Below are 26,524 nucleotides of genomic sequence, written 5' to 3' on the forward strand. Positions count from 1 at the left end.
CACCCAAGTTTGTTCTTCGTAGAAGTAATACTGAGAGAGGGTGGGTTGTGCTTATCAGTTTTTCTGTCCTTGGACATGACAACACAGCTCTCAGCCTTTCCTGTCTCAGCCTGCAGTTGTGTTTCTGCACTGTTGGCTACCAGCTAGGTGGGCTGCCTCCTTGGGCCTGCCTCCCTTATGGTGAGGAGGATTCTTGTGTGCCATGTGTGGGATGTCACCCGCTGTGCCTGGGGGCCCAAGGGCTCATTGCTTCTCAGGCTGGAAAGCTTTCTTGCTTCCTTCTTGGTGTGCTGAGATTGATAGAAAGGTTTTATTTATTTATTTATTTATTTTTATTTATTTGGTGGCACTGGGGGTGGAACCCAGGGGCTTCCTACCTCCGGGCTATACTCCCAGCCCTATTTTCTATTTTATTTGGAAACAGGGTCTCACTAAGTTGCTGAGAGCCTCCCTCAGTAGCTGAGGCTGGCTTCGAACCTGTGCGACCCTCCTGTCTCAGCCTCCTATGCGCGGGGATGACAAGTGTGCGCCACCACGCCCGGCTTGATAGAAAGATTTTAAACAGAGAGAGGCCTGATTTGGTTTGGGATTCCCAGAAAGTCCCTCACTGCACACTGCTGTGGAGGAAGAGTGGTAGGGGCTTCCAGGAGGTGGGGAGGGGCTGGAGACTGCTGCAGTGGCCTCCAGGGTGATGTGGCTCCAGATCCGGGGAGGGGTGAGTGGAGCCGGGGAAGCCAGCACTAGCTGACCCGAGCACAGAGCAGCTGAAGCCTTCTGCTAGGTTGGGCTTGAGCACCAAAGTTGGAGGTCTGCAGGGCCTTTCCCTCCGAGCTACACCCCAGCCCTATTTTTTATTCTTTATTTTAAAACAGGGTCTCACTGAGTTGCAAAAGCTGAGGCTCTCTGCTAACCGCGATCCTCTGGTCTCAGCCTCCCGAGTGCTGGGATTCCAAGTGTGCGCCACTGTGCCCAGCTCGTACAGTTCTCGATGCACCTGGACTTGGATGTACCTAAACAGAAGAGTGTGGTGCGCATCTGTGACCTGTGCTCAGCCCCAGAGCTTGTTGGTGTTCTGACTTCCTTGTTGCGTTTGTGCTTCCACCATCCTGGCTTCTGATGGTCATTTCTTTCATTAGTAGATTGCCATTAGGACACTTAAGCTTACGGCAAAATGTAGGTAATACATTTCCTCTGTATTTAACTCTGGCATTAGAGTAGTACATTTGGTTTTTGTTTTGTTTTGTTTCTTGGTGGTACTGGGGTTCCTGGAAACCCTTCTACCTCCGGGCTACACTCCCAGACACCTGTTTTTTTATAATTTTATTTGGAAACAGGGTCTCTTAAGCCAGTGAACCTGTGTGATCCTCTTGTCTCTGCCTCCCAGGCGTGGGGATGACGAGCGTGCCCACCATGCCCGGCGTTAGAGTACATTTGTTATAAGTTATGATCTAATATTGATAAGCATCATAACTGACAAAGTCCGAAGTGCGTTGAGGTTCATGGTATATGTAATGCCCCGTATCTATGGTTACAGTGTCATGCAGGATGGGTTTCATTGCCCTAAGTGAATAGTATTCCACTGTATGGATGTACCACCATTTGTTTAACTGTTTAAGAGGTCTTGGTTGCTTCAAGTTTGGGGTGATTATGGATAAAGTTGCTATAAAGACTCATGTTGGTTTTTGTGTAGATGTTAAATTTTCAAATTAATTGGGTCCAGCTGGGCATGGTGGTGCATGCTTGTGATCTCAGCATTTGGGAGGCTGAGACAGGAGGATCACAGTTCATGGCCAGCTTCAGCTACTTGGTGAGGCCCTTTGCAACTCAGTGAGACCGTTTCAAAATAAAGAATAAAAAGTAGGGCTGGGGATGTAGGTCAGAGGTAGAATGTCCCTGGGTTCCATCCCCAGTGCCACAAAAAATAAGAAGAAGAAGAATAGGGCTGGGGCTGTAATTCAGAGGTAGAATGCCCCTTGGTTCTATCCCCAGTACTGGGGGGGGGGGGGAGAGACAGACCAAGGAGTGTAATTACAAGATCACATGGTAAGAATATATTCAGCTTTTTAAGAAACCACTAGACTGAGCTGGGTATGCTGGTACATACCCGTAATCCCAGCTACACTGGTATCTAAGGCAGGAGAGTCACAAATTCGAGGCTAGTCTAGGCAATTTAGACCTTGTCTCAAAGTAAAATAAAAAGACTGGGAATAGCCGGGCATGGTAGCACACACTCTTAATCCCAGCATTTGGGAGGCTGAAACAGGAGGATCACAGTTCTCCGACAGCCTCCACTACTTAGCAAGGCCCTTTGCAACTCAGTGAGACCCTGTTTCAAAAAAATAAAAAGACTAAGCCTGGCATGGTTGCAGGGTTTCACTAAGTTGTTGAGGGCCTAAATAGCTTGAGGCTGGCAGCAAACCTGCAATCCTCCTGTCTCAGCCTCCCAAGTACTGGGATTACAAGCATGTGCCACCATGCCTGGCTCTATCCCAGACTTTTTTTATTTTGAGACAGGGTCTTGTTAAGTTGCCCAACCTGGCCTCGAACTTGCAATCCTCTTGCCTCAGCCTCCCAGGTCGTTCAGAAAGGACTGAGGGTGTAAGGTGTGGTGACATACACTTGTAATCCCAGTACTAGGGAGGCTGAGACAGTAGGATCACTGGTTTACCGCCAACCTCAGCTACTTAGTGAGACCTTCCGCAATTTAGTGAAACCCTGTTTCAAAATAAAGAATAAAAATAGGAATAGGGGTGTAGCTGGATAGTAGAATGCCTCTGGGTTCAACCCCCAGTACCACCACACACACACACACACACACACACACACACACACACACACACACAAATGTAGAATGTTCCTGGGTTAGCCAGGCATGGTGGCACATGCCTATAATCCTAGTACTTGGGAGGCTGAGACAAGAGGATCGCAGGTTCAAGGACAGCCTTAGCAAGTAGTAAAATTCATCAGCGTAGTGAGATTCTGTCTCAAAATAAAAATAAAAAATAGGGCTGGGGGTGTAGCTTGGAGGTAGAATGCCTGGACTCAATCCCCAGGGTCCCTCCACAAAATCAGTTGCTTTCATGGACCTGGGACTTAACGCGCTCTCTTGTCTGTTCTGTTAATGTACATTTTGTTTTGTTTTGTTTTTGTAAGTGTGTATATGCCAGTTCCATGCTGTAGTGATTAATGTGGGCCATCCGGGTCTTTGCCTTTCAGTTTAACCTTTAGAATCATGGTGTTAGTATCTATGAAATAGCTTGCTGAGACTTTGCCTGGGATTACGTTGAATCTGTAGACAAGTTGAGGACTAACATTTAACAACATGGAGGCTTCCGATTTATGAACGTGAAATGCCTCCCCTTTGTTTAAATCGTATCATTTTTATCAGAGTTTTGTAGGTTTCCTCAAATTTTATACAATTTTACGTAAATATTTCATTAGATTTATGCCTAAATATTCCCATTTTGGTTCAAATATAAACTTTGGGGGTTTTGTCATTTTAAATTAAATTGCACTTAAGTACTGGGGATAGAACTCTCAAGCTACACCCGCAGCCCTATTTTTATTCTTTATTTGGAAACAGGGTCTCACTGAGTTGCAAACAGCCTCACTAAGCAGTAGCTGAGGCTGTCTGCGAACCGCGATCCTCCTGTCTCAGCCTCCCAAATGCTGGGATGACAAGTGTGCCCACCACGTCCGGCATCAAACCACTTTTACATGTTAACTACGTATCCTATAACCTTACCATAATCACCTGTCCCAGGAGTTCTGGTGTACTCTCTGCAGGTTTCTGCAGTGTGTGTGTCATCCATGAACAAAGTTCCACTTTTTCCCTTCCCAGCCTGTTGTTCTTTTATTTCCTTTTCTTCCCCTATTGCACCTGGATGGTGTTGAAAAGCAGTGGTGAAAGGCAGCGTCCTTGCCAGACATGGTGGTGCACGCCGCGCTTGGGAGGCAGAGACAGGAGGATCGTGCAGGTTCGAAGCCAGCCTCGCTGGCTTAAGAGACCCTGTTTCCAAATAAAAAAGTATAAAAATAGGCCTAGGAGTTAAGCCAGGAGGTAGAAGGGTTTCCAGGAGCCCCAGTACCACCAAAAAAAAAAAAGAAAGAAAGGTAGCATCCTTGCTCCCAATCTTAACAAGAAAGCATCTGTTTTCTAATTACTGAGTACCATGATGTCACCATGTAATGGGAACATACTTGGTCTTCGCCTGGTTTCTGGCTTGAGGCTCCTAAGATCTTTAGAATTTCCTGAGTGTTCAGGGGGAGAATTTCTTTGTTATTCATAACTACCCCCTTGCGACCACATTGAGTTTGTGCTTAGGAGGCCATTCCTGGGGTGGGACTGTGATCCCCAGAGCTGAAGGTCCCACCTGCCCTCTGACCTGCAGAGAGAGGCTGGAGACTGAGCTAATCACCTGTTGCCGGTGAAGACTGTGCTGTGAGCCGTGGCGGTGCAGAGGGCACCACGCGCAAGCGAGTGCCAAGCCCCGACTTCTAGTTCAGTTGCTTTGTGGCCTAGAGTACTGGGTGTTTTGTTTCTGCTCACTTGAATGTGTTAAGGTGTGTTTTATGGTCCAGAATGTGGTCGCGGTGAGTGTACCCTGTGAGCTTGAGAAGACTGTTCCACTGCGTGGAAGAAGCATCTAAACCCATCTGCACCTCCAGTCGAGGGTCTCCCTGTGTCCAGCCCTGCCTTGGGCTCCGTGCTCTGCTAGTGGGAGGCCTCTGCCTTCCATGCGGCCAGCCAGCTGCCTTGCATGTTTCAACGCTCTTGTAACAAGGACATCCACCCTAAGGACTCTTGGGTCTTCTTGGGGAATTGATGCCTTCGTTATTATGTAATGGCCCATTATTATACCCTGTAATTTTCCTTGGCCTGATACCTCTTATCTGACATTAATATAACTAGCTTTTTCCTAATTAGCATTAGCATGGTGTATGCTTCCCTTTTTTACTCTAGGTTTCCATTAAATGAGGTAGGTTTCTTATACACCACATGTAGTTGGATTTTTTTTTCAGGACTGGAGTGGAACTGGGGGCATTCTACCTCTGAGCTACACCCGCAGCCCTAATTTTTTATTCTTTATTTTGAAACAGGGTCTCACTGAATTCCAAAGGACCTCATAAGTGGTAGCTGAGGCTGTCCTCAAACCATGATACTCTTGTCTCAGCCTCCCGAATGCTGGGATTACAAGTGTGTACTACCACCCCCGGCTTATGGTTGGATATTGATTGATTGATTGATTGATTGATTGATTTAGTGGTACTGGGAGTGGAACCCAGGCCCTGTCTACCTTTGGGCTACACTCCCAGACCTAATTTGTGTTTTATTTGGAAACAGGGCCTCACTAAGTTGCTGAGAGCCTCACTCAGTAGCTGAGGCTGGCTTTAAACCTGCAAGATCCTCCTGTCTCAGCCTCCCAAGTACTGGGATTACAAGCATGGACCATCATACCCGGCTCTATAGTTGGGTTTTAAAAATCTGATCTGAGAGCTGGGCATGGTGGCGCATGCTTGTAATCCCAGCATTTGGGAGGCTGAGACAGGAGGATCTGAGTTCGCAGAAAGCCTTAGCTACATAGTGAAGCCCTTTACAACTCAGTGAGACCCTGTTTCAAAATAAAGAATAAAAAATAGGACTGAGGTTATATCTCAGAGGTAGAATGCCTCTGCGTTACATCCCTAGTACTGCAAAAAAAATTTTTTTTTAATTTTAAAAATTAAAAATCTGATCTGACAATCTCTTTTAATTGTAGTTAGACCGTTCCATTTAAGATGATTTCAGATGTTGGGTGTATATCAACCATGTTTGTAACTGTTCTCTATTTGTGTATTTTATCATCCCCCCCCACTGCCTTCTCTGGTTTAACTAAGGATTTATATGTTCTTATATTCTCAATTCTCTTAGCATATCAACTATATATATTTTTTGTTTGTTTGTTTTTGTTTGTTGGGTTTTTTTTGCAGGCTTGGGGATGGAACCCAGGGGCATTCGACCTCCGAGCTACACCCCCTGCCCAATTTTTTATTCTTTATTTTGAAACTGGGTCTCACTGAGTTGCAGAGGGCCTCACTAAGTAGCTGAGGCTGTCCACGAACCGCGATCCTCCAGGTCTCAGCCTCCCGAATGCTGGAATTACAAGCATGTGCCACGCTTTATATATATATATTTTTAATGGTACTAGGGATAGAACTCAGGGGTATGCTACATAGACGCTATATCCACATCCCTTTTTTTCTTTTTTTCTTTTTTTTTTTTTTTTTTTGGTGGTGCCAGGGATTGAACCTAGGGAATTCTGCCGCTAAGCTACAACCTAGTCTGATTTTTTTAATCTTTATTTTGGAACAGGGTCTCACTACATTGGAAAGGACCTCACTAAGTAGGTGAGGCTGGTCACAAACCTACACTCCTCCTGTCTCAGCCCAATACTGGGATTACAAGCATGCACCACCACGCCCAGCCCTATTTTATTTTTATTTTTATTTTTTAAATTATTTTTTGGTGGTACTAGCCGGGTGTGGTGGTGCACACTTGTAATCCCAGCATTCAGGAGGCTGAGACTGGAGTATTGTGGTTCACAGACAGCCTCAGCTACTTAGTGAGGCCCTCTGCAATTTAGTGAGACCCTGTTTCAAAATAAAGAATAAAAAATAGGGCAGGGGGTGTAGCTCGGAGGTCAAATGCCTCCTCTCTCCGCCAACCAAGTGCGGGGATTACAAGCGTGCGCCACCACACTCGGCCTGACTTTATTTTTATTTTGAAACAGGGTCTTGTTAAATTGCTGAGGCCGGCTTCATACCTTCAGTCCTCCTGTCTCAGCTTCCCAAGTACTGGGATTACAGATGTGTGCCACTACACACACAAAAAAAAATGTCCCCAACTGACTTACAGTGGGTACTACACACTCACATTTACAGTGTGTGGGGTGTGTGTGTGTGTGTGTGTGTGTGTGTGTGTGTGTGTGTGTTACTGAAAATTGAACCCAGATGCTTCTGCCAAGCTAAATTCCCAACCCTATATTTTATTTTTATACTTAAACAGGGCCTCACTAGGTTGGTGAGAGTCTCGCTACTTGCCAAGGCTGTTCTCGGACCTATGATCCTCCTGTCTCAGCCTCGTAATTACTGGGATTACAGGTGTGTGCCACCACACCCGGCTCAAGTCTGCTTTTCATTTTATTTTTTTGTGGCACTAGAGATTGAACCCTGCTGCATTCTACCTCCAAGCTCCACCCCCAGCCCTATTTTTTAATTTTTATTTTGAAACAGGCTTCCATTAGGTTGACCAGAGTCTCACTACTTGCTGAGGCCCTCGTCAGACCTGCGGCCCTCTTTTCTCAGCCTCCCCGGTACTGGGACTATGAGTGTGGACCACTGCTTCAAGTCTGTTTGGTTTTGGTTTTTGTCGTTGTTGTTGTTGTGGTGGTGGTGGTGGTGGTGGTACTGGGGGTGGAACCCAGGGGCCTTCTACCTCTGGGCTACACTCCCAGACCTATTTTTTATATTTTTATTTGGAAACATGGTGTCTTAAGCCAGCTGAGGCTGGCTTCAAACCTGCGCGATCCTCCTGTCTCAGCCTCCCAAGCAGGGAGATTACAAGCATGCGCCACCATGCCTGGCTTGTTTGGGTTTTTTTATTTTATTTTATTTTTATTTTTATTTTTTTAGATCTTTTTTTAATTTTTTATTGGTGCACTGTATTCATACATCATAGTGGGATACAAAAACCTTTTGTAGACATACATGCACACATCGCCCAGTCAGCCCGCACCCGATCCCCACCCCATTCCCTCCCCATCCCTCTTTCCCATGCTTGGCTTAGTGGTTGACATCTAGTATTATAGCAATTTATCCAAAATTAAAAATTATAATCTCATATAACAGTTTCATTTGTCTGATACCAAGCTTTTGATAACTTAAAGATAACATTTTAATATTTCTTTTTGCTTTCTTTCTTACCAGATAATTTTTTTTTTTTAGGTAAAACTATCATATATTTATATAGTTATTTTTCAGGAAAAAAATCTATCCTAATGTGGAATATGGACTCTAGATACCCAAAATGATCTCAAAAAGAGCAAAGCTAAAAGATGTATATTTTCTGATTTCAAATCATATAAAGCTACAATAATTGAAACAGTGTAGTACTGTTCTAAAGGCAGATATATAAATCATTGGAATTAAATAAAAGCCTAGAGATACATTCTTCCATATATTGTCAAGATATTTTTGACAAGGTTTCCACGAACATTAGTGGAGGAAATAATAATCTTTTAACTAAATATTATTGAAAAATAATAATGACATGAAAAAGAATAAAATTGGACCCTTACCTAATCCCATATACAAATATTAACTCAAAATAGATAATAGACCTAAATATAAATCTTAATACTATAAACTTTTAGAAGAAAATCTGGGTCATAAAACCTCACAACATTGAAATTGGCGGTGATTTCTTGGATATGATTTCAGTGGCACAGGCAACAAAAGGGTATACAAACTCCCTAAAAAATAAAATATTGTATATCCAAAGACAATGTAAACAGAGTTAAAAGTTACTGATAGAATGGGATAAAATATTTCCAAATGCTATATCTGAAGGTATATTAATATTCCAACTAGAAATCCTAAAAATTAACAATAAAAGCAAACAATACAATTTAGAGATAGGTATAAGACTAACATAAATAATGAATCTCCACAGATAACTAAATCTTAGTTGTCTGTTGGATGGAAAATCTTGTTTCTCTGGTTCTGGTGTATGTTACCTATTTCTTCTTTGTAGTTAATCTCTTTGAGTATTTTCTCTAGTGCTGGTTTTGAAGACATAAATTCCTTCCGTTTCTGTTTGTCATGGAAGCTTCTTATTTCTCCATCTAATTTGATAGATAGTTTTGCTGGGTAGGAAATTTTTGGCTGGAAGTTGTTTTCTTTCAGAGTTTGGAATATGTTACTGCAAGCCCTTCTGGCTCTCATGACTTGGTTTGGGAAGTCTGGAGTGATTCTAATTGGTTTGCCTCTGAATGTCACTTGGCCCTTTGTTTTTGTTGCCTTTAAGATTCTCTGCCTGGCTTCCACATTGGTCATTTTGACAATTATGTGGCGTGGGGATCCTCTTCTCCGATCCTGTCTAAAGGGAGTTCTATAAGTTTCCTGGACCTGTGTATCAACCTCTTGCTCTATGTTTGGGAAATTTTCTGCTATTACTTCCTTGAAGAGATTGTTGATCCCTTTGGTTTCACCTTCTTTTCCCTCCTCTATTCCAATTATTCTTAGGTTAGCTCTCTTAAAATGGGCCCATATTTCTTCAATGTCAGATTCCTGCTGTCGGATATTTTTTTCTAGATTAGAAACTATACGTTCATTTTTTGATTGCTCATCTTCTAAGAGCGAGATTCTATTCTCCATGTGGTCTAATCGGTTGTTTGTACTTTGAATTGAGGCCTTTACTTCATTAATTGCATCCTTTATCTCTTTTTGGCTCTCTCTGAATTTTTTTAGAAACACCTCTATTATTTCTAAAGCTATCTTCCTGATTTGATCTTCTAGAAATCTCTAAATTTCTGTTTTATCGGGTTCTAATGTTGTGGGATTGTGGGCATTCATTGCTCCATTGTTATTCCTCTTTCCCATGATTTAGGAAGTTTGTGCCTTCTCTGGGTTCTTCCCTTGGGTCACTACAAATTCACTTAAGGTGCTCTGGATCTTGAGTCTGTGGTATCTCAGTCACCACTACTCCTTTACTGGGTTGTATCGCAAAGTCTCAGACCCAGGGAGTCAATAGAGGCTGCTTTAGACGATGGGGGGGTGCCAGGTTGCGCCTTCTCCTATGGTGTGATATCTCTGCCACTGCCACTCCCCCCCTGGGTCAAGTCCCTGGGAGTCAGTACTGGGATTTCTCCTCTGGGGCCCGCAATTTGACTCACTGTTGTTGAATACGCAGATGGAGCTGTAGTGGACTCGGTGAATTCGCTGCTGCTGCCGCTGCCGCTGGTGGCAATATGGCACCGCTGCCACGCCCTCGGCCGTGAGGCTGGCGTATTTCTTCTCTGGTTTTGAACTCTGCTCTGAGTTCCTGCAGCGTGTGCCGAGCCCAGCCACTGGGAGCTTTAGATGCTCCCTGCGCCGAAAAATCTGCCGAATCCCACTGGGCTCTTCTGTAGCGGCTCACCTCGGCTCGCTGTCCAGGCTCTTCCACAGCGGCTCACCTCGGCTCGCTGTCCGCCGCTCCTCTCTGGAGCCTGGTGGGCTGTTGAGTGCATTATTCTGTAGCCGTGGCCATCCGGTGAATTCGCCGCTGCCGCCGGCAGTAAGGCGCTGCTGTTGTGTCCTCGGCCGTGAGGCTGGTGTATCTCCTCTGTGGCTCTGAGCTCTGTTATGAGACCCCCTCCTCTCTGGGGCTGGTGATTTTTTTGTTTCTCTGGTGATGGTGTTTTCTGGCTATGAAAGGCGCTGATTTTGTGGTAATAGAGATTGGTTGTTAGCGGGGCTCTTAAGCGCCGCTTTTCTCAGTCGCCATCTTCCCCTGGGTTTTTTTAATAGGACTTTTTTTTTTTCAGTACTGGGGATGGAACTCAGGGGCATTCTTTCTTCGAGTTATACCCCCAGCCCTATTTTTTAGTCTTTTTAGTTTTGAAACAGGTCTCACCAAGTTGCAAAGGGCCTTGCTAAGTAGCCGAGGCTGTTCACAAACTCGATCCTCCAGTCTCTGCTTCCTGAATGCTGAGATTACAAGTGTGCACCATCACACCCAATTTAATAGGACTTTTTAACTGGGCATGATGGCACATTCTTGTAATTCCAGTACTTGAAAGGCTAGGACAGAAGAATTGTGGGTTCGAGGACAGCCTCAGCAAGTGGTAAGACTCAGCCTAGTGAGACCCTGTTTCAAAATAAATATAAAATAGGACTGGCAATGTAGCTCAGAATTAGGGTGTCCTTGGGTTCAAAAGTCCCAGTAGCATACACACACACACACACATACACACACACACGCATGCACACACATAGAACTTTTTACTTTGTCACTATTAGAAACCTAGACTTAAAGAGAGTGTTGGCCTGGTGGTTCATATCCATCAACTCACTCGACTTTAGTGCCTGTCTCATCCCCAGTAGCTTTTCCAGAACTGCCACCTTCACCAGGAAGCTCCGTGAGTTTGTTAGTTCAAACTTGGGCTTCTTCTGCATTTTTACTTTTCTAACGAAGACATCAAGACGATAAATAGACTGGCGAGCTTTTCCTGTGTCCTGCCTAAGCAGCTGGAACCCTTACTGACACTCCTTTAAGTCCTTTGTCTGCACCTCTTGGTCTGATTCCATCATCTTCTTCCAGATTTGGGCACACCTGTTGGTGCTGAGTGTAAGAGCATAACCATATTTGATTGTTGTGTTTTTCAGTAAAACCAACACAGAAGAGACACAGCAAATTAGGCATCTGTAGTCTTGACATCAGCACGAGCTTCCTTCATGGTCTGCAGTTTTTTGAGTGCCTCTCATCTCGGGTGAGATCATGCTGAGGAGTTGGGCAGCAGCTTTTGCCCTGAGCATCCTCAGTGACTAGCTGGAATGTCCTAAATGCGACTTCATCATTCTGCAGATGAGCAAGGCTCACTTCACACGCGACCCTCGAGGCCATCACATGCAGTGTGAGCTCCTTGAGTCCTCGTGACTAGTTTTCTCCCTGTACGTCTTATATTGAACATGGCCCGTGCTTTCATATCCTACCAATCTTTCTTAGAAAATGGATCAACCACTTTCTGCTGGCTCCCTTCTCGCCACCTTTAGTAAGGTGCTCGTTCTTGCCGACCACCATGGTGCCGCTCGGAGAGCCAAAAGGCTGTGTGTGTGTGTGTGTGTGTGTGTGTGTGTGTGTGTGTGTGTGTGTTACACTGAGGATTGAACCCAGGGGCATTCTACCTCCAAGTTACATCCCCAGCCCTCTTTTTTATTTTTTATTTTGAAACAGAGTCTCATTGAGTTGCAAAGGGCCTCACTAAGTAGCGGGGACTGTCCGCTAACTGCGATCCTCCTGTCTCAGCCTCCCCAGTGCTGAGATGACAAGCGTGCGCCACCACTCTGAGCTTACTTTTATTTTTCGAACAAGGTCTCGCTAGGTTGATGAGTCTTACTGCTTGACTGAGGCTGTTCTCAAACCTGCGATCCTCCTATCTCACCCTCCCAAGTGCTGGGATTGCAAGCGTGCGCCACCACGCCCGGCTAAGTCTGCTTTTAGCTGCATTGTGCCGCCTGGCGGCTGCGAGAACACCTAATAACAAATATCGCTTTGCTGCTCCACCCTGGGAAGTGAGCTGCTGCCTTCGTCCTGGTCACGTGTGTGCTGTGGGCAGCACTGTCAGGTCAGGTGAAAATGAGGACAGTCTTACTCTGCCCTGACTTACTCATCTGTGGGTGCCCTTTTTTCTTCATGTGGACTGGCATATTTTACCTATATCATATACCTTCCCTATGAAGAACTTTTTATGAGCTGGGTGTGGTGGCACACACCTGTAATCCCAATATTGGGAGGCTGAGACAGGAGGATCGCAGGTTTGAGACCAGACTCAGCAACTTAGTGATTCTCTTTTTTTTTTTTTTTATATATATATATTTTTTATTGGTGCACTGTATTCATACATCATAGTAGGATACATACTTTTGTAGACATACATGCACACTTTTCCCAGTCAGCCCCCAACCCAATCCCCACCCCATTCTCTCCCTATCCCTCCCTCCCATGCTTGGCTTAGTAGTTGGCATCTAGTATTATGGCAATTTATCTAAATTAAAAATGATAATCTCACATAACAGTTTCATTTGTCTGATACCAAGCTTTTGATGACTTAAAGATAATATTTCAATATTTCTTTTTGCTTTCTTTCTTACCAGAGAATATTTTTTTTCTATTTTTTAGGTGAAACTATCATATATTTATATATTTATTTTTCAGAAAAAAATCTATCCTAATATGGAATATGGACTCTAGGTACCCAAAACGATCTTGAAAAAGAACAAAGCTAGAAGATATATATTTTCCGACCTCAAACCATATAAAGCTACAATAATTGAAACAGTGTAGTACTATTCTAAAGGCAGATATATAAACCATTGGAGTTAAATAAAAGCCTAGAGCTAAATTCTTCCATATATTGTCAAGTTATTTTTGACAAGGTTTCCACAAACATTTGGTGATGGAAATATTAATCTTTTAACTAAATATTGTTAAAAAATAATAATTACATGGAAAAGAATAAAATTGGACCCTTACCTAATCCCATATACAAATATTAACTCAAAATAGATAATAGACCTAAATATAAATCTTAAGACTATAAACTTTTAGGAGAAAATCTGGGTCATTAAACCTCACAACATTGAAATTGGCAGTGATTTCTTGGATATGATTTCAATGGCACAGGCAACAGAGGAGTATACAAACTCCCTAAAAAATAAAAAAAAATATTGTATATCCAAAGACAATGTAAACAGAGTTAACAGTTACTAATAGAATGGGATAAAATATTTCCAATTGTTATATCTGAAGGTATATTAATATTCCAACTAGAAATCCTAAAAATTAACAACAATAAAGGCAAACAATATCCTTTAGAGATAGGTAAAAGACTAACATAAATAATGAATCTCCACAGATAACCAATCTTAGTTGTCTGTTGGGTGGAAAATCTTGTTTCTCTGGTTCTGGTGTGTGTTACCTATTTCTTCTTTGTAGTTAATCTCTTTGAGTATTTTCTCTAGTGCTGGTTTTGAAGACATAAATTCCTTCAGTTTCTGTTTGTCATGGAAGCTTCTTATTTCTCCATCTAATTTGATAGAAAGTTTTGCTGGGTAGGAAATTTTTGGCTGGAAGTTGTTTTCTTTCAGAATTGGGAATATGTTACTGCAAGCCCTTCTGGCTCTCATAACTTGGTTTGGGAAGTCTGGAGTGATTCTAATTGGTTTGCCTCTGAATGTCACTTGGCCCTTTGTTTTTGTTGCCTTTAAGATTCTCTGCTTGGCTTCCACAGTGGTCATTTTGACAATTATGTGGCGTGGGGATCCTCTTCTCCAATCCTGTCTAAAGGGAGTTCTATAAGTTTCCTGGACCTGTGTATCAACCTCTTGCTCTATGTTTGGAAAATTTTCTGCTATTACTTCCTTGAAGAGATTGTTGATCCCTTTGGTTTCACTTTCTTTTCCCTCCTCTATTCCAATTATTCTTAGGTTAGCTCTCTTAAAATGGGCCCATATTTCTTCTATATCAGATTCCTGCTGTCGGATATTTTTTCCTAGATTAGAAACTATGCGTTCATTTTTGTAATGATCATCTTCTAAGAGCGAGATTCTGCTCTCCATGTGGTCTAATTGGTTGTTTGTGCTTTGAATTGAGGCCTTTACTTCATTAATTGCATCCTTTATCTCTTTTTGGCTCTCTCTGAGTTCTTTTCGAAGCACCTCTATTATTTCTACAGTTATTTTCCTGATTTGATCTTCTAGAAATCTCTGATTTTCTGTTTTATCGGGTTCTGATGTTGTGGGGTTGTGGGCATTCATTGCTCCAGTATTATTCCTCTTTCCCATGATTTCGGAAGTTTGTGCCTTCTCTGGGTTCTTCCCTTGGGTCACTATGACTTCACTTAAGGTGTTCTGGATCTCGAGTTAGTAGTATCTCAGACCCCACTACTCCTTTACTGGGTTGTATCACAGAGTCTCCGACCCAGAGAGTCGATAGAGGCTGCTTTAGACTGTGGGGGGTGCCAGGTTGTACGTTCTCCTATGGTGTGATATCTCTGCCACCGCCCCTCCCCCACTGGGTCAGGTCCCAGGGAGGACAGTACTGGGATTTCTCCTCTGTGGCCCGCAGTTTGACTCACTGTTCTTGAGTACGCAGATGTAGCTGTACTGGCCTCGCTGAATTCGCTGCTGCTGCCGCCGGTAGCAATATGGCGCCGCTGCTACGCCCTCGGCTGCGGGGCTGGCGTTTTTCTTCTTGATTTTGATTTCTACTCTGAATCCCTGCAGCGTGTGCTGAGCTCGGCCACTGGGAGCTTTAGATGCTCTCTGCGCAGAGAAATCTCGCCTAGCTGTTCCGCAGTGGCTCACCTCGGCTTGCTGTAGCCGCCCGGTGAACTCCCCGCTGCCGCCGGCAGTAAAGCACTGCTGCCGCGTCTGTGGCTCTGTTCTCAGTCCGCTTTCTCTCTGGAGCCTGGTGATTTTTTTGTTTCACTGGTGATGGTGTTTTCTGGCTATGAAAGGCACTGATTTTGTGGTAATGGAGATTTGTTGTTAGCGGGGCTCTTAAGCCCCGCTTTTCTCGGTCGCCATCTTCCCGGAAGTCAGCTTAGTGATTCTCAGCAACTTAGCAAGACCCTGTTTCAAAGCAAAACAAAAAACAAAAAAAAAGGGCCAAGTATGATGGTGCACGCTTGTAATCTCAGCATTTGGGAGGCTGAGACAGTAGGACCCGGGTTCATGGACAGCCTCAGCTACTTAGGCCCTTTGCAATTCAGTGAGACCGTTTCAAAATAAAGAATAAAAATAGGTCTGGGGGTATAGCTCAGAGGTAGAATGCCTCTGGGTTTCATCCCCGGTACACCCCCCCCCCAAAAAAAAAAGGCCACAGTACAGCCTGGAGGTAGAGTCCCGGGGTTCAATCTTCAGTACCACAAAAAAAAAATCTCATTGTTTTCATTTGTTGTGTGTGTGTGTGTGTGTGTGTGTGTGTGTGTGTGACTGAGGAGTGAGCCCAGGGTCACTCTACCACTAAGCTATACCCCCAGCGCCCTTTTTAAAAATTTTTATTTTGAAACAGTGTCTCACAAAGTTGCTGAGGCTGTCCTCAAACCTGCAGTCCTCTTGTCTCAGTCTCCCTGGGATTGCGAGGCTGTGTTCCTGTGCCCGCTTGATTTTTCCCTTTGCATTTCGGTTTGGGAAGCTTCTGGTAGCCTACCTTCAAGCCCCCTGACTCCTCCCTCGTCACATCCATCGAGGGGTCTTCGTTTCTCATATATTTGATGTGTGGTCCCCTTAGCCCACCACTCTGCCTCCCTTGTCTGGCCCTTCCTGCACATTGCCACTGTTCCCATGCTAATCCCCACCCTCCCAACCCCGGGTCAACCGTCCCCATATCCCTGCCGCGTCCCCATATCCCTGCCGCGGTCCAGCCTGGTTCTGATGCTTGCTGTCCCTCAGACGGTCTCCTGCCTGGTAGCATATGCCAGCACAGCTACAGCCGCTTAAAGGTCTTCATTGGCTCTGTGTCTTCCATCCAGAATAGGACAGCACTTCGTTGATTGAAAGAGAGCGAGTGTTTCAGTGGGCTGAGCAGGGAAGGCTGGCTGCACAGACAGAGAGGGCCAAGAGAGCGGAAGCAGAAGAGGAAAGGCAGAGCGGCACTTCAGAGCTGCTCCTCCCTCAGGCAGGGCAGGGAGGCAGAGCTATAGGAGGTGCCTGCTCGCCAAGCATGTGGTCCACCTGTGATCCCGTGCTCCGGAGGCTGAGACAGGCCAGCCTCCCCCATTTGTTTTCATTCCGTTATTGCTAATATGTGAGAAAGGTACCAACTTGAATACTTTGCCATCTTATCGGATTCTCATATTAATCGTAATAGTTTTCAATTGAGTCTTTTGAGTTAACTAAATAATAAAACAATTTCTGCAAATAATTATTTGGACCCCAGGCTGGGGATGTAGCTCAGTGATAAAGTGCTTGCCCAGATGTGTGTTACCTCCATCATTTCTGTTTTTCCATATCTGTCTTCCTTTCCATTTTGTGGATGATAAATTGAGGGCCTTATTATCACTTTTTTTTTTTTTTTTTTTGGTGGTCCTGGTAGCCCTTCTGGGCTACACTCCCAGACCTATTTTTTATTTTTATTTGGAAACAGGGTCTCTTACGCCAGCGTGGCTGGCTTGGAACCTGCGTGATCCTCCTGTCTCCGCCTCCCAAGCACGGGGATTACAAGCTTGCACCACTGCCCAGTTTATTATCACTTTAAAGATCAGTTTTCCCTGGGGTAGCTGAGGTGGGCAGCTTCAGCCCGCCTTCCTGCCTTCCTCTTCGCCTTCCTGCCTTCCTCTTCGCCTTCCTGCCTTCCTCTCCGTGCAGTGCTGTGCAGTCAGTGCTGCAGCAGGAGGCCGCAGGAGGCATTCTGCCCCAGCTCGTGCACACATGCTCATTCTCCCATCAGGCTCCCAATGCCTTTTGCAGGAGACAGCAGCCTCCCAGCCTCCATGTTCAAAGCCAAGAAATGGAGGCTGTCACTCCAGAAGAAAGGAGTACAGCAAGCAGCTTTCAAGGGGCTATTGATGAAGAAACAGCTTGTGTGTGCCTGGCTTGCTTTGTTACCCCATTAGTGAGCTGCTCCCTTCGCTGTGGTCATGAAAGTAGAAGAGGGTGGGTCCTGCACCTGGCCCTGCAGGGGACCTTAGCCTCCTGGCCTTTCCCTCCCTCCCAGTCAGCTCCCAGAGTTTCTTTCAAGCTGAAGTTCTATGACCTACAGGGCTATGTGTCTGCCGCCATCTTGCAAGGCATGGTCTTGTACGGTGGACTACAGTTCCCAGGATGCTCTCTGAACTCGACACCCACTTCCTGTAGCTCCTCTGCGTCCAGGTGCAGGCATTTCCGTCATTTGGCAGGAAACTACCTTGAGCTTTGCCGGTGTGCCGGGAGTTCTGAAAACTTAGGGATGGGTAAGCCTCTTTTCAATGTCTTGCGCCAAAAAATAAAAATTTAAATTTTTTGTACAAAATTTAAATTTTTATTTTTGCATTTTGCTTGAGATTTTAATAAAAGAAAAACAAAATCAGAAGAAATGCACAGAAAAGCCAGTCTGATTTATTTAAAGAGACAGAAAGTTGCAAATCAGCTAGATCCTTCCTCATTATATTTTTTTATTTCACTTAAAATTATTCTTTTCTAATGAAGTCTAATTTACATAGAGTAAAATACACAAATCTTCTTTTTCTTTTTGTGTTCTAAGTTTGACCCACCTGGTCCTATTTTTCTTTTATTCCTTATCTTGAAATGCTCTTGTTACGTTGCTGAGGCTGTCCAAACACACAAATCTTGAGGGTAAAGTCTGATGGATTTGGATGCCTGTCTGGCTTCCAAAGGCACCTGTTTGGTTCTAGAGTGATCTTACTCAACATCCTCACGCCGCCCGCAGCAGGTACTGCTCGCAGCAGCCAGAGCTCAAGGTGGTGGAGGGCCGGGAGCCAGCCCGGCACTGGTTGGACCACAGTGCGCTCGAGCGCGGCCTGACCAGGTGCTGTGAGGCCAAGAGGCACCAGCTGTTTCCTGCACGCCCTGCTGCATTGTCCAATTAAAGTCCACAAAACAGCCAGCTGGGAGTTTTATGAACCCTGGGAGGCCATTTTGGCAGTACTCCTGGGCCCCCTGAGCAGGGGTATGGATGCTGGTGGACATGCCTTCTTCCTAGGCCCAATTGCTCCTGCTCCACCCCCCCCCCCACTGCTCTCGTCTTGCCTCTCCCTGCTCTTTCTAAGTATGGGCTGGGCCCACTCTCATCCTGAGCCCTGGATTGGCCCCTCTGGAAGGACCTGCTGACCTTCATCTGTGAGCAGGCCCATGATGGCCTGTCGGCCCCGCGTCACTTCCCAGCAGTTGTGGTTTGAGTGAGTTTTAGCCGGGATTGGCAGGAAGCCAGAGGCTGTGGCACTTGGCATCTTTCCTAGCTGCTCCTCCAGCCCGCACACATGTCCAGCGTCCACACATGCTCTCATCAGCTCTCCAGGCTGAGCTGCTCCCTGCTCCCCCACCAAGGTTGCCATCCCTTCCCACTGTCCACTCTCACTGCCTCTGGACACCTACTCCCTAACTACAAAGTGTCCAAGTGCCTCGCATGTTCTGGTTCCAGCAGTTCTGAGTTCTGTCCTGCTGGCCCTGAATTGCCAACTTCTCGTCTCCGCCCCCCACTGAAGGGCCTCACCTTTCCCCCCCGCCAGACCCCAGGCACAGCTCCTATTGTACAAGTCCACCTGATGTCACAGAGCACAGAAGGGACAGACCACCACTCACATCCCCAAGGTGCATGCGCAGCCAGCTTGCAGGCCCCACAGTCTGGCTTCTGAGACTTCTGGCATGACTCACTCGCGCCCCCCCCCCCCAGAACCTCAAGGTCAGTCCCACAGTTTTCCATCATCCCTTGACCCCATCCTGCCCTTTCTTGAGAACAGAGTGTTTCCTGGAGCCCACTGTGGCCCCCCTCTGGGCTTTGTCTTCTCTATCTCTTGTGGCACCTTCCTCTGCATTCTCAGAATTCCTACCCTAAGCCAGGCATGGTGGCACATGCTTGTAATCCTGGTACTTGGGAGGCTGAGACAGGAGGATCAAAAGTTTATGGCCAGCCTCAGCAACTTGTGAGGCCCTCCACAACACCCTATTTCAAAATAAGAATAAAAGCCAGGTGTGGCGGCGCACACTTGTAATCCAAGCACTTGGGAGGCTGAGACTCGAGGAATTCACAGGTTCGAAGCCAGCCTCAACTACTTAGTGAGGCGCTCTCAGCAACTTAGACCCTGTTTCCAAATAAAATATAAAATAAGTCTGGGAGTGTAGCCTGGGGTAGAAAGCCCCTGAGTTTCACCTCCAGCACCACAAGAAAAAAAATATAAGAATAAAAAATAGGGCTAGGGGTGTAGCTCGGAGGTAGAATGCCATTGGGTTCAATCTCCATTTTCACACATACAACAAAAGCTTCCCCTAAGCATCTATCTAGTGGCAAGGAAGGGCAAGGGCAGAAACTCCTGGGGCATCCCTTGCTTCGAAAACATGTTCTGAGCCCACCTGGAGAGAGATGGTGGACAGATGGCCAGGCTTTGCAGAAGCCCAGCTCCACCAGCCACCTGACCAAGCTCTCTTAGGTGTCTATGCCAGGCTCTGTCTAGCTGGTAACTGAATAATTCCTTCAGCTTACCACCAACCCCTGGCTGCTATGGGTTGGGCAAACAGTGTGCCCGTAGACCATATGTCTAGAACCCACTTCCATCACACCTCTAACAGCAACACCTGCTCTCAGATGCTGCTGGCCAGCGCACGCCACACCTGCCCTCAGACACAGCTGCACAGAACCACACCTGCCCTCAGACACAGCTGGTCTGTGCAGCACACACCACACCTGCTCTTCTCAGACACAACTGGACAGCACAGATTTCTCTGCCGCCGGCCAGGCCGCACAGGTTTCCTGGGCAACCTCTTCGTTTCCCTGGCTAGCAGGGCAGGGGTGGAGCATGTGGATAAGTCTGGAGCAGCTCCAGGCTTGGGCCTTGACAGCTGCCTGTGTCATGAGACCAACACTGGGGCTGGCTCTGACCCAGGACAGCCAGGGGCAAGGTGTATGGCTCATACCACCACGGCAGCAGTTGTTTTAATTTGGAAAAAGAATATCTTTAGAAATTGGCACATTTTACCCCCAAATTGCTATTTCTGGCTTTTCTTGAAGTACCAGAGAACTGCCGCTGTGTGCAGCTGTCTCAGCTCAGCGTGGGTGTCTGGTTGCCAGGCCACCAGGATGGATGGCTATTCTCTAGACCACTCCATGGGGGGCCCACTGAGCACTGCCCAGCAGGACCAGGACCTGAACTTCATGTATAGCTTAATTTTTGCTGTACTAAGAATTGAACTCAGGCATTCTACCTCCAAGCTACACCCCCAGCCCTATTTTTTATTCTTTATTTTGAAACAAGGTCTAAGTTGCGGAGGGCCTCACAAGTAGCTGAGACTGGTGGCAAACCTGTGGTTTGCCTACTAGGATTATAAGCATGCACCACCATGCCGGGCCATATTTAAATTTTACAATGGCCACTTAGTTACTTATATTTGGTGGTACTGGATATTGAAGCCAGTAGGGTTTATCTCTGAGCTATCCTCCCTGGTCTTATTTTAAAGTATAAAATAGGTCTTATTTTCTGTTATGAAACAGGATGTCACTGAGTTGCTGAGGCTGGCCTCAAACCTGCAGGCATGCACCACTGCGCCGGGCTGCATGGCTCCGCTTGTGCACGAGCGATGCCCAGGTTCCTCACACTCTGTGTCCTTTGGCCAGTGGTTGATCTTGGTTTCTCTTCTGCTGCTTCCCGCCTTCTGCTGGCTCCGGTCCATCTTCTGTTCCCATGCCATTTGCTTCCCCAAGCCCTTCGTGATGTGTGCTTCCATAATCCCAGCTACAGAGCTTAGTCTGGAGACGCTGAGGCAGGGGGATCACAAGTTTCAGGCCAGTTTGGCAACATGGCAAAACTGGCTCTAAATGTTTATAAAAAGGTAAAGGGAGCTGGGTGTGGTGGGCACGCTCACAGTCCAGCACTTGGGAGGCTGAGACCCGAGGACTGCACAGGCTCAAAGCCAGCCTCAGCCACTCAGTGAGACTTTATTTAAAAAAAAAAGAAAGAAAGCCAGGCGTGGCGCATGCTTATAATCCAGCACTTGGGAGGCTGAGACCCGAGGATCACACAGGCTCGAAGCCAGCCTCAGCTACTGAGTGAGGCTCTCAGCGACTCAGTGAGACCCTGTTTCCAAATAAAGTATATAATAGGGCTGGGAGTATAGCCCAGAGGTAGAAAAGCCCCTGGGTTCCACCCCCAGTACCACACACACACACAAAGGTGAAGGTAGGGTGTGGTGCAGCTTGGTCGCCTGCCCTGCGCTAGGTGCCTCCTCTCACCTGGTGGAAAGCAGTGTCGTGGCTGTACATCATGTGTCCTGCAGCCAGCCAGTGGTCAGATGGGTTACCTTAGAAGCCGACCTGCCTGCATCCCTGGACCAGGCAAGGGCAGCAGGCGCAGGCCTCCTATAGCAGCCCTGAGAGCCCCCAGGCTCAGGCCAGGCTCCCCTCACCACAGCCCAAGAGCCCCAGCGGCCCCCCGGGGCAGACCAGGCCCCAGGTCTCTGGTAAATGGGCTGCTGCCACCTCCGGTGTCCGACCCGGCCTCCTCCCATCTTCTTCTCTGAGGCCTGCTGCAGACTTTGGCAGTTGTGGGTTGTATCTGACCTACTTTCCCTGAAAATCGAGTTCAGAGAGATGTTTTCGTTATTTTTGTTGTGGTTCCTGGAAGAGAGAGAGATACACTGCCTTACCTGATCACATCCCGGGAAGGTCCTCATACAGACCCCAAGGGGAGGAAGCACAAGGTCTGCCTTCTTGACCTCCGTCGCCTCACCCTGTCTTTGAGAGCAGGCCTGATCAGTACAGGCTGCCTTGGGGCCTGCCCGCCACTGCGCCGTGGCAAGGATGGTGGCGGTGCTTCTGGAGGGCATTGTTTGCAGCAGTGGGTCAGGCATGGCGCTCCCTCCCTGGGGCAACGGGTAAGAGGAGGGACACTGTGCCTGCCTTGGGGCAGGAGGCTGCAGGGGACATTGGCATAAGGGACAGGCCAGAGAGAGCAGGAAGGCCAGCCGGCCAAGGCCTGGGAGGGTGCTGTCTTTCTTTTTAGTGAGAAGTGGAAGCAGCAGCCAGGGGATGGGGGAGGAGATGAGTGCCGGCCTCCTGGCAGGCCAGTAGGCCCTGCCTCCTGGGAGAGGAGTGGGTGCTCCTGAGGAAGCGCGCCCTTCCTCCCCCAGGTAGTGGCCACCAGTGGCTCCTCTCCAGTCCTGCCCCATCTACATTACTAGAAGAAACCAAGAACCCTGCATGTGGTGGCAGCGCCTGTGGGCTGAGGCTGTCACAGTGCTGCCTGGCCATTCACCACAGGTATGAAGGACTGGCCAGAGAAGGAGCCATGTTTCCTAGGCAGACAATAATGTGTGGGATGTTCCAGCTGACCCTCTGCCCCACAGAGGCCCTCTGAGGCACAGGAGACCTCTGCCCCCTTGGGGAGTGGGTGCCAGCTCCTCTGACTTCTGCACTGGCCCTCAGTCATGCCCCTGTGGCATCCCCACAAGAGGGCTCAGAGGCGTGTTGGGCTTGCATTTCAGGGTCTGTCTCTGAGGGCCGCAAGTCAGAGTCTGGACCCTGGACCAGGTTGCGAGCAGAACAAGCCTGTCCACTCCCCTGGGGGTGCAGGATTGTGATTGGGGCTGCTCCAGGCCGCGGCCCACTTGGTGTGGAGCAGGGTCCAGACCAGGAGAGGCTGGGCAGCCATGACAGAGATCTCTGACTATGCCCTGTGCAGTCATGGTCTCAGAGCCCACCAGAAGCTTCTGCCTGAGGCCTGCAGAGAATGTCTTGTTTTAGCACTGAGCTGATAAAACCTATAAGCCAGACAGATTCTACAAAGCCTCAGCTGTCTAACAAAAAATAATGATTTCTGTTATCCTGAACACCACAGGACAAAGCTGTCTTGGGCAGCTGGCCACGGCCTTCTGAATTCCTGCCTCAGGACCCCTCACCCCAGCATCCTCAAAGCTCCACACCTCTGCCATCAGCAGGGGTCTGTCCTCTCAGCTGCTCGAGCAAATGCCCCGTGTGCGGCTCTTCTCATGAACAAATCCAGCCTTCCCTGCTGTCCACAACAAGAGACCTCATCCACTCTGGTCTCTGAGGACTGGCACCCTTCCAGGCAGCAGCTTGCCCAGCTCTGTCCTCTTGACAGCTTGGCCTCCCACCCTGCCCCGCAAAGCCAGGCCTTCTACCCAGGACCCCCTGTCTGCAGCGCTTCTGCCCAGCTGCTCTTCCTCAGAAACTTGCATGGCACGTCCCCTCCCTCCTGCCCGGTCCTCAGGGAGGCCTCCCTGGCCACTCCAAGCCAGCTCTCAGAGTGCCCAGAGCCATCTCCCTCCCGGCTCCGCTCTTGTCATGCACTGAGCGCTGCAGCTTCTGCTCCTTTCTCTGAGTCAGGTCCCCTCGCGAGGACTCTGCTCCACGGGGTGGGCAGGTGCTGTTTCTGCTGTCTAGCAGCTGTGTTCATCTTCCCAGAAGAGCATTGAACTAGCTGGCCAAGTTGTAGCCAAGGCCACACACACAGTGGTCTCACCAGCTGAGTCCTTCTGAAGCCATGCTCTGGTTACAGGCCCTGTGTCTCTTATCAAGGGCTGTAACAAAAATCTTTTTTTTTTTTTTTTTTTGGTGGTGGTGGTGGTGGTACTGGGGATGGAACCCAGTAGCATTCTATCTCTGACCTATACTCCCAGCCCCATTTTTTGTCTTTTATTTTTGAAACAGGGTCTCACTGAGTTGCAGAGGGCCTTGTTAAGTGACTGAGCTGTCTGCGAACTGCGATTCTCCAGTCTCCGCCTCCCCAATGCTGAGATTATAAGCATGCACCACCATGCCCAGCTATAACTAGAATCTTGATTGTGAAGTTCTATCCTCTGATTAGAAAGTTTTGTCCAAGCTCAGATGTTCCCATCCCCCTCTGCAGCAAGGCCAGAGCAGGGTGGGCTTCCCCCATCCAGGCACAAGGAGGAACTAGTGCTCTGTACTCCACCCCTAGCCGGGCCGCTCACTGGCACCTGTGCCCAGTGCTCCCAAACTGGGTCTTCTCCACCTTAGGAGCCTTTGACACCCTTCCTCCAGGATAGGCTTTTTCTAGACAGCTTTCCATAAGTAATCCAAGGGTATGTGGTTTCAGGGTATGAAGTGATTCCCAGAGTTTCTGTCCTGGGCACCCATCTTCTGACAGAGCCAGCCTGAGAGCATGGAAGCAGGCCTTTGCCGTGAAGCATGTGGGTGGGTGGAGTCCTATTCCCTGTGGATCGCTCAGGTGCCCTCCATGGTGCATCTCAGCAGGTAGGGAAGCGGGTTGTAACAGGGGATGAGTTCTGGCCACATCTGGGAACCAGCCTGGACAAGCAGGAGGAGGTGGCACTCAAGGCTTCTGCACACTCTCAGAGCACAGCACCTGCTTCATCCACTGACCTCAGGGTCATGGGACCTGGTCTCAAAAGCCACTCAGCTGCTTTGTCCTCGGGACAGCTTGGCAGAGCAGCCTCCCCTTGTAAGCCCTTTGGGTGTGTCTGAAGGTGCACAACAATGTAGGACCCAGAACCCTCTGGAAGCAGGCTGGCCTAGCGTTCCGGTACCACAGGCCACGTTTGCTCTCCGTCTACCTGCTTGGCAGTCCTCTGCACTCTGCTTCCTTTTGCTTATTATCATGATCACCAAATCCCCATGCCAGTGTCCCGGACGCATGTGAGGCTGCTCCCAGCCCCTGTGGGCTTCTTGCCTTTCCCTTGCCCCAGATCCCTCTGGGTACCGGGTGCTGTTTTTCTGTGGGAACTGTAGAAGCTCTGCAGATGGATCTCACGTTGTAATGGACTCAGCCGTACCTGCCTGTGGCTGCTCCGGCAGCACAAGCGTTTCTGCAGAAGGCCCAGCAAAGCGTAGGTAGGAGTCTGACTGTCTTGTGCTTTTGTCCCCAGAGCCACCCAAGATGAACCCAGTGGTGGAGCCGCTGTCCTGGATGCTGGGCACCTGGCTGTCTGACCCGCCTGGAGCCGGGACCTTCCCGACACTGCAGCCCTTCCAGTACCTGGAGGAGGCGCACATCTCCCACCTGGGCCAGCCCGTGCTGAACTTCTCGTAAGTCCCTCGGCCACAGGCCGACCGAGACCAGCAGGAAGGTGCACGCGGAGGCAGGGAAGCTGTCGGTACCAGGTGCCGAGTTTGCTCTTCTTTTTTTCCTGCCTGGCAGCCCTCTGCCCTCTTCTTCCTTTTCTTGTTATCTTGATCACCAAATCCCCATGTTAGTCTATTTCAGAAAGTCACCTTCTTTCTTCCCAGAACCTGGTGGCTGAGATGCACACAGTTTGTAAAATGGGACTTTCTGAAGTCCCAACATATTTGAAGATATTAGGCAGACCACAAAATTATTGGCTTGTTAATCTAAGCACAAAATGAGTGCAAGTGTTCAATCTCTGATCTCATGCTGTACCCCTCTATGGAAACTAATCACCCCAATAGTACTGGAAATCGAGTGTGGTTTGCTTCGACATTCCCTTGAGCTAGTCGAGGGGTAGAAGAATCTGTTGGAAGTGTGGGTCTCAGGTCCTCACCAGACAGCATGACAAAGGCCTTTTGAGCTTCTCTGATCCCACCTGTACTCATAGGAAGCAGTGCTGGGGTACAGGTATCTAAATAGAGGTGGTCTCTAGGGACCAGGAAGTATTGAGATAGCTTTTTTTTGGTGGTGGTGGTGGTACCCAGAGGCTTTCTACCTCCGGGCTATACTCCCAGGCATATTTTTTTTTTTTTTTTTGGAAACAGGGTCTCACTAAGTTGCTGAGAGCCTCACTAAGTAGCTGAGACTGACTTCAAACCTGTGCGATCCTCCTGTCTCAGCCTCCCAAGAGCGGGGATTACAAGCGTGTGCCATCACACCCGGCTAGCTTTAATTTTTAATTACAGAAGTAATATACATTTCTCCCCCCCCCCCCCGCACACACACATCTTTGGTACTGGAGATTAAACTCAGGGGCATTCTACCTCTGAGCTATCCCCCTATCCCTTTTATTTATTTTTTTGGGGTGTGTGTGTGTGTGTGTGTGTTACTAAGGATGGAACCCAAGGGCATTCTACCTTCAAGCTGTAACACCAGCCCTATTTTTTATTCTTTATTTTGAAACAGGG

General features: G+C 47.7%; 1 protein-coding gene across 1 annotated transcript in view; it reads left to right on the forward strand.

Annotated features, from left to right (window-relative positions):
- THAP4 (THAP domain containing 4) overlaps positions 1–26,524 on the forward strand; it is a gene marked incomplete at its 3' end in the record, with an annotated part of 52,558 nt that overhangs the window by 9,374 nt on the left and 16,660 nt on the right. The window contains exon 3 of the mRNA XM_080690243.1: positions 25,318–25,477. Within this exon, the coding sequence (XP_080546369.1) occupies positions 25,318–25,477 (160 nt within the window). The remainder of the gene's footprint in view (positions 1–25,317; positions 25,478–26,524) is intronic.

This window comes from Muscardinus avellanarius, assembly GCF_963383645.1.
Source record: "Muscardinus avellanarius genome assembly, chromosome: 2".
Taxonomy (NCBI): Eukaryota; Metazoa; Chordata; class Mammalia; order Rodentia; family Gliridae; genus Muscardinus; species Muscardinus avellanarius.